The following is an 8,766-nucleotide window of genomic DNA, read 5'->3' on the forward strand; positions in this document are numbered from 1 at the left end:
GACCAAGAGCACGCTGTTACGTGCGCCCTACTGCGAAGACCGCATTCGGCGAATCGCAATGAGTTTCGGCCTCTCACCATCGGCCGTGGCCAAAATTCATTACATCACAGACTTGCGTGAGTTAAAAAAATTGATCTTAAAGTTTAATGTTTTAAAAAAGATGACCAGAAACGTGTCTCTGCTAAAATTTTGGGCTCGAGCAATATTAAAACAGCAGGAAAATTTCAATCTTTCATTTCTTTGGGTTTGCAGTAGAGCCCTGCACGGGTGGATTTTTTTTACCACCTGACACACCCACGGAATTGTAAATTTGAACCTGCATTCGCGAGTTTTTAAACCGCAAACTTCATATTAATTATAATTTTTTGCAAATCGCCAGTTGCATAAGTTTTGAATTTTCGAAGACGCATACAGATGGCGCCACCGTATACGTTAGTAATAAATTTAATTTATTTTCCGCCTGGCATTGCGTTACTACATGAAGCTCATGCGGTTGAAACCTTTAATGAAGCAGCTCTTATGCCACTGTCGAAATAAAAAACTATTTGAATGAAATATTTATTAGACACCACGGGTGTACAACAACAGGCATATACAATAATTAAATCACAGGTTCGTTGCTAGTCTTTGCTTTGGCGGCTTGGCACAGTGTCAAAGTGTTCTTATCACATTCGAGGAAATGGTAGAAACTGATTGGTTTATCACAGAATTTGCACTCACAGTCCTCACTCGCGCAGGAGTGGTAGGTCAATTTTTTAAAAATAAAATAGTGAAAACCGTGACAAGCGTGTCTCGTGAACATGTGTCTGTTATTAAAAAGGGCTCCCTTCCAACTTTGAACTATTTAAATATTTAAAATTGAAACTGATATCACATTACTGTCTTAGATCAAGTCCATAACCAAGTGTATTTTTCATTACTTTATCAAAATATTTTCAGCTTCACCCTTGCTCGTGAAGGTTGTGAAATACATGATGACTACTGAGTGCACGAGTCTAATTCGGGTGGAAAGTGACATGCAAATCTTGATGTTCCCGGCTCTGAAGCTCTACATGGCCCTTGGTCCCAAGGTCATCGACTTGACCGCCTTTTTGTCTTTCTGTCCGATTCGACTGAAATATCAATACCTAAAATCGGTATGTATTAAAGATCGACCGTCTTCGACGAAATTCCTGAGCACACCAATCGATTCCTCAGGGTCGAATTAAGCAAAGTAAACATTTTTCCCAACAAAACTGCAGCGCGATCAAAGATTTTTTTTCCCGCCAAAACAATATGATTGTGAAAACTGCGCATGCGTGAGAGCTGGCTGACTCTGAAAAAGATATCATTCATACAGGCGGTCTCTCTGCAAGGGCTCTCATCAGCTGTGACGCATAAGTAGTCCCTCATTTATTGTTTTGGCGGGAAAAAAGTACGCACATTGCGCTACACCTTTAGGTTAAAAAAACATCAATTATACCTAATTCGACCCTCAGGAATCGATTGGCGTGCTCAGAAATTACGTCAAAGAACAAATTAGAATGTTTCAATTACCAGATTTGGAAAAAAATACTCTTTGCAGGCAGTGATTAGAATTTCGCAGTTCACTCCCGACATTGAAGAGCTTTTGCTGTCGAGTAAAACTCCTCGAAACTACAAAAAAATCGGTTGGATCGTGGATGCTGCGATGCTGAAGGCGCTTTACAGGCTGAAAAATCTGCGGGTCCTTCAGCTGGATGAAGGGTGCTGCTTCGAAATCGAAGACGTCTTCCAGCTGTGCGAAAATCTCCCAGGGTTGCAAATCCTAAGCATCAACTTCCCAGACAGCTTTGATGATTACGACGATTTTGATATTGATCACGACAAATGTGTTGAAGTGTTAGAAAGATGCATGTCGAATTTGAAAGAATTTATCTACACAGCCAGGAGGAATTTCTCTCTTAGTTATTTGTGCAGGAAGAATCTTCCGAATCTGCAAGTTTTTCAGAGGTATTCTGATCTCTTCCGCCCAATGGAAGACTACGACCCGTCAACTCCAAATGAAGTAGTTCCTGGATACACGAATCGGCGACACTTAATGATTGATCTCGATATGGATAGCCTAACAAATATACACTTAAAACATCCTCACGTCAAGCACATTATGGTAAAAGAATGAGATATTATACTTTATAATAAAAATTATCATTTTGCTGAAATTTTAAGCTTAATATTTTAATTAATATTATTAAAGTCCGTCTTTGACGAAGATTCTAAGCACACCAATCCATTTTTGAAGGTACAGTGGGTATTTTTTCCAACCAAACAGTCCAAACCTTTCGCTAATACGTTAATATTTTTTGTCGGGAGAAAATTTCGCACGTCACGCTGGACTTTATGGTCGGAAAAAATATCCACTTTAGCTAATTGGACCCAACAGGAATGGATTGGTGAGCTCAGAAACTTTGTCAAAGACGGACTTTATCAGTTTTTAATATTTCAGATCTTGTGGTTTGAAGATGAAGAAGACCCAGATTATGAGTGGCATGGAATGCATTATCTTTTGCAGCTCTCCAATATTGAGAGCTGTACTTTCCTCAACTTCCCACCCGATGATTTGTTCCGCTTTATTGGCGCTTTTGGTGCTAAATTAAGCTCACTGAACATCAGTCACGAGAACCGCGATATGGAACCATTCTTGAATTTAAATCGACTGTTCACTGCATGCCCATTGCTTGAGAGACTACGATTGTTTCTCGTCATCAGTGACCCAGAGCCCATCACCTTTTACGCCTGTCTCAAAGAAGTCGAATTGAATTTTTCGTTGTAAGTATTATTTACAATTACAAGGTTGGGAATGCGCATGTGTGAACTAAGTTAAAACCTTCTGCGCAGTCGCAATTCCCACCGAGGGCCAGGTTGCAAATTTTTATGATTCCCGCTTGTCAGAAGTCATTATGGCGTAAAAATAACGAAGGTAAATCGGAAGACAGTCCAGCGGCCAATCAGAAGCCTGGAAAAAGGGGCGTGCCCACCTTATAATTTCATTCCCTCGCAATTTGTTACATTTCCATCAGTCTGATGTGCCATCTTACGGTCGATTCACCAATTACCGGGCTAATCCAGCTGTTATTAAAAAATTACAACAAAAATATCAGTCAGCTTGAATAATTAGCCCGTTTTGAAGCTGCGCAGTAAATTTGTGCGTATCTTAAGCATGCGCAGTGTGTTCAGATCACTTCTTCATTTCACATGGAGGCTGAAATTTACCACTGCGCATGCGTTAACCAAATTGATTAATTAATTAATTTTCTGAGCAACCGAAATTCCCATTGGGATCCGGTTTGCAATCTGTGTTTATTTGTTCCCGACGGTCGGAAGTCAAGATGGCGTTGAAATGATGGAGGCCAATCAGGAGACAGTCAAGCGTCGTTAAAGGGGCGTGCCGACCTAATAATTTCATTCCCACGTATTTTGTTACAATTTCCTTTAGCCTGTTGTGCCATTTGAAGTCTATTCACCAATTATCAGGCTAATCAGCTGTTACTAAAAAAATAACAACATAAATATTCAATATTACTGCCGTAATCTACCAAACGCCATATCTGCGCGTCGCGTGAACGTGAATCTGGCCCTCGGTGACACAAAATGGCCTGATTAGTTGATGCAAAAATGTTTTTAAACAAATTATTTCATTTTAATATCTATATAGTGGTCTTCATATTTATTATTTTAAATTCGTTTTGGATTAACAGTTCATAGAAATTCTCCTTTCATTCATTCACAGCCCGAACGGAAGCATGAGCGAGGTGGTGTATGTTTTGAGTGCCCCCGACTTGGAGAAAGTCATCTTGGTCAACCCTTGCCTTGAAGATCTGCGGAAGCTCACTTCAAAAATGGCAGATAAAGAAATCCTGCAGAAGCTCAAGACTCTGGTCATTGACCTGGAGGTCAATTCTTTTGCAAATTTGGTCAATGTGGATCAGTTTAACGGAATCGTTGATTTCATCAAACGCGCGGCAGCTTGCCTTAATAATTTGACGTGCCTGAAATTCTACTTGAATAATCGAAGGAGTGAATACGCCAAACTTGCAAAAAGTTTGAGAAATGGAAGGACGATAAATGGAGAACATCCAGACGTGACTGCCTTTTTCTTAGGCGCTAATCTTAATGACGAACCAACCGGCTGGTTTGTGGATGAAGAACTCATAAACATTCTTGACGGTTACACTGAGAGTGGAATTTTGATTGGAGACAAAATTAAATACGTTCTTTAAAATGTATTGACTAATCTAACCCTTTTTGTACATATTTATGCAATAAAAATTCTTTTCAAAGCCTATTTATTTGTGAATTTTTTGTTTTCAGCGTAGAACGCTTGAACATCAATAATTGATATTTGTTTTATTTGTGACGCGTCTCTTCTAGGAAATTTCGTATGGAGAAATAGAATAAAACCGTGTCACAAAACGACCTTGGCGCCGGATGGGCGCCTTAGCCAGAGAGTATGGCCTGTTCAAGCCTGCGGGTTCCCCGAATGGGAGCGCCTGCTATTTTACTACTCTTTATAGCTTCTACTGGCCGTGATGCGTCGCCCAGAAGCCAGACACTAACTATATATCGCCTATTGCCAAATAGGCTGTCATGGCAGTTGTGTCCTCGAGTCTCCGCCACTGCCAGAGTAGGGCGAGTGCAAGGGAGAATTAAGAATTAAGGGAGAATTAAATAATTAATGTTAAGTTGACTTATGTATAGGACAATCGCAGACTTTGTTAATTAAACAACACTCAATTGTTTGCACTTTGCACTCATATTTATTAAAGGGAAACTCGTGTCGCCGTCTCTGCTGCGGCTCTCTGTAAAGAATGATCCACCTCCTCGCCAGAGGATACAAGATAGTGGCGACTATAAAATAAATTCTAGTAAAAGTTGTATATCTATATGCGCCGCATTTGGTTTCCATTAGAAAGCAAAGACAAATTATCTGCAGATTAGAGCACTGTGCGGTTGCGATTTGGTACTAAAAAACCGCAAACCGCCCACCACAACCGCAGATGCGGTTATAATTTTGCGGTTGCAGTGCGGTTGCGGTTTCATTTTTGCGATTGCGGTGGAACCGCAAAAAACCGCAAATCTTGAGAATCAAAATTTACCATTTTTATTATGCGACTGTTTAGCACAGGTAGGGCGTTGCGCGGGACGGGTAAAGCGTCGCGCGGGACGGGTAAGGCGTCGCGCGTGATGGTTTTAGGGCGTCGCGCGGGACGGGTAGGGCGTCCTGCGTAGGCAATTACGCATAACGGGGAGGGCGTTACGCGTAACGGGGAGGGCGTTACGCGTAACGGGAAGGGCGTTACGCGTAACGGGTAGGGCGTTACGCGTAACGGGAAGGGCGTTGCGCGGGACGGGTAGGGCGTCCTGCGTAGGCAATTACGCATAACGGGGAGGGCGTTACGCGTAACGGGTAGGGCGTTACGCGTAACGGGTAGGGCGTTACGCGAAACGGGAAGGGCGTCGCGCGGGACGGGTAGGGCGTCGCGCGGGACGGGTAGGGCGCAGAAATAATTAAATTTAAGCCTTGCCAAAAGAAAACTATTTTGTTCTAAGACATTAAATAAATTGCGGTTTTGCGGTAATTTTGCGGTTACCGCAACTACGGTTTTGATCAAGACCGATGCGGTTGTAATTTTTGATTTAAAAAAATGCGGTTACCATGGTAATGAAAATTGACACCGCACAGTGCTCTAATGAGAAGTCGATATGGAGTAGAAATAATGGAGGCCAATCACAAGCGTCGGAAAAGGGGCAGGCCGACCTAATAATTACGTTGCCACGTATTTTGTTAAATTTCCGTTAGCCTGTTGTGCCATCTAACGGAAAAATTCATTGTCCTGAAGCTTCATGTTAATTATCATTTTACAAATATCTTTCTTGCCGCACTCAACAAACCGCCATGTCTGCGAGTCGCGTGAATCCGACCCCCGGTGATAGATATTTTCAACTTAAGTGTTTCACATTATAATTGTTTTTGCGATATATCAACAATAGGAAAAGGGTTCAAACAACAAAATAGAACAAAAAAATTAAACATTTACTTTCGAAAGGATTTCAAGCTGAAAATTGAACTCTATCCATATTAGATTCAAAGTGATTTTATTGCGGATCAGCAGAGCGACTATGCTCCACACCTCCCCACATTCATATTAACACACAGCTGGCTGCAACGCACGTTTCCCGCCAACTCTCGACTATTTTAATTTAGTTCATCCTCCCCCCTTGAGAGAGCGTTAGCCGCGTTAGCCACCTGATCGTTGCACAACAGATGTTTCTCTCTGAAGCACGCGTGGGACATTCAAATACCGAACTGTTTGTTTCATTTTCCAAACATTTTATTCGCAATGGCGAACCAGGATCTGGCTACGAAGTGGACCAAGAGCACGCTGTTACGTGCGCCCTACTGCGAAGACCGCATTCGGCGAATCGCAATGAGTTTCGGCCTCTCACCATCGGCCGCGGCCAAAATTCATTACATCACAGACTTGCGTGAGTTCAAAAATTTGATCTCTTAACTTTAATATTTTCAAAAAGATGACCAGCAACGTGTCTCTGCTAAAATTTTAAAATATTAATTCAGCAGGAATATTTCAATCTTTCATTTCTTTGGGTTTGCTGTAGAGCCCTGCACGGGTGGATTTTTTATCACCCGACACACCAACGGAATTGTAAATTTGAACCTGCATTCGCGAGTTTTTAAACCGCAAACTTCATATTATAATTTTTTTGCAAATCACCAGTTGCATAGGTTTTGAATTTTCGAAGACGCAAACAGATGGTTCCACCGTATACTTTAGTAATAAATTTAATTTATTTTCCGCCTGGCATTGCGTTACTATACATGAAACTCATGCGGTTGAAACCTCTAATGAAGCAGCTCTTATGCCGCTGTCGAAATAAAAAACCATTTAAATATTTACAAATGAAACAGATATCACATTACTGTCTTAGATCAAGTCCATAACCAAGTGTATTTTTCATTAATTTATCAAAATATTTTCAGCTTCACCCTTGCTCGTGAAGGTTGTGAAATACATGATGACTACTGAGTGCACGAGTCTAATTCGGGTGGAAAGTGACATGCAAATCTTGATGTTCCCGGCTCTGAAGCTCTACATGGCCCTTGGTCCCAAGGTCATCGACTTGACTGCCTTTTTGTCTTTCTGTCCGATTCGACTGAAATATCAATATCTAAAATCGGTATGTATTAATATTGTCTTAGATGGAGTTTCTGAGCACACCAATCGATTCCTGAGGGTCGAATTAACGATTTTTTCCCCGCCCAAACAATATGAATGTGAGAATTGCGCATGCGTCAAAGCTGGCTGGATTTTTCAAATAAATCATTCGTGCAGTCGGTCTCTGTAATGTAAGGGCTCTTACCAGCTATGACGCATGCGCAGTTCTCGCACTTACTGTTTTTGCGGGAGAAGAGTTCACACGTTGCGCTGCACATTTTGATCGGAAAAATGTCCTCTCTACCTTTCATTCGTCCCTCAAAAATCCATTGGTGTGCTCAGGAACCTCGTCGCGAAGAACAAATTAGAATCTTTCAATAACATTTGGAAAAAATAATCTTTGCAGGCAGTGATTAGGATTTCGCAGTTCACTCCCGACATCGAAGAGCTTTTGCTGTCGAGTAAAACTCCTCGAAACTACAGAAAATTCGATTCGGTCGTGGATGCTGCGATGTTGAAGGCGCTGTACCGGCTGAAAAATCTGCGGGTCCTTCAGCTGGATGAATGGTGCTGCTTCGAACTCAAAGACGTCTTCCAGCTGTGCGAAAATCTCCCAGGGTTGCAAATCCTAAGCATCAACTTCCCAGACAGCTTTCATAATTTCGACGAATATGATGATGATCCCGACAAATTTGAAGCAGATTTAAAACGATGCATGTCGAATTTGAAAGAATTTATCTACACAGCAAGAATGAATAATTGCACTCTTAGATGGTGGTGCAGGAAGAATCTTCCGAATCTGCAAGTTTTACAGGGGTATTCTCATCTCTTCCGCCCAAACGAAGACTACGACCCGTCAACTCCAAATGAAGTAGTTCCTGGATACACGAATCGGCGACACTTAATGATTGATCTTAATTTGGATAGTGTACGAAATATACACTTAAAACATCCTCACGTCAAGCACATTACGGTAAGAGAATGAGCCATTATAGATTATAATACTAATTATCATTTTGCTGTAATTTTCGCTTTATATTTTAATTATTAATTTTAAAGTCCATCATTGACGAAGTTTCTAAGCACGCCAATCATTTTTTGATGGTCGAATAAGGTAAAGTGGAATTTTTTTCCAACTAAAAAGCCCTGCACGACGTGCGAACTTTTTTCCCGCCACAACAATTGAACGTATTCATGAGAACTGCGCATGCGTAAGAGCTGGCTGGATGTTACAGAAGTCATTCGTACAAGCGGTCTCCCTGCAAGTGTTCAATCCAGCTCTCACGCATGCGCACTTCTCGCAAATACGTTCAAATGTTTTGGCGGGAAAAAAGTTTGCACGTCGCGTAGGACTTGTTGGTCACAAAAATATCCCCTTTACCTAATTCGTCCCACAGGAATCGATTGGTGTGCTGAGAAACTTTGTCAAAGACGGACTTTATCAGTTTTTATTATTTCAGATCTTGTGGATTGTTAATGAAGAACAAACAGTATATTTTGAGTGGCGTGAGTTGCATTGTGTTTTGCAGTTCTCCAATATTGAGAGCTGTACATTCCTCAACTTCCCACCCAA

The 8,766-nt window shown here is 41.4% G+C and overlaps 1 protein-coding gene across 1 annotated transcript; it reads left to right on the forward strand.

The window, feature by feature from the left end:
• The first annotated feature begins 6,359 nt into the window (after window positions 1–6,359).
• On the forward strand, window positions 6,360–8,178 carry LOC135942856 (uncharacterized). Its single transcript, XM_065489194.1, has 3 exons — window positions 6,360–6,504; window positions 7,019–7,215; window positions 7,600–8,178. The coding sequence occupies exons 1-3, from the start codon at window positions 6,360–6,362 to the stop codon at window positions 8,176–8,178; spliced, it is 921 nt and encodes a 306-aa protein (XP_065345266.1).
• Window positions 8,179–8,766: the final 588 nt, after the last annotated feature.

Source organism: Cloeon dipterum, chromosome 1 (assembly GCF_949628265.1).
Source record: "Cloeon dipterum chromosome 1, ieCloDipt1.1, whole genome shotgun sequence".
NCBI lineage: Eukaryota > Metazoa > Arthropoda > Insecta > Ephemeroptera > Baetidae > Cloeon > Cloeon dipterum.

What these genes read in the sequence shown, in the direction of transcription:
- LOC135942856 (XM_065489194.1), top strand. Translation starts at nt 6,360, where the DNA reads ATGGCGAACCAGGATCTGGCTACGAAGTGGACCAAGAGCACGCTGTTA. An exon ending in TCATTACATCACAGACTTGC is followed by an intron (nt 6,505 to 7,018) that starts GTGAGTTCAAAA and finishes AAATATTTTCAG; the next exon opens with CTTCACCCTTGCTCGTGAAG. An exon ending in AATATCAATATCTAAAATCG is followed by an intron (nt 7,216 to 7,599) that starts GTATGTATTAAT and finishes TAATCTTTGCAG; the next exon opens with GCAGTGATTAGGATTTCGCA.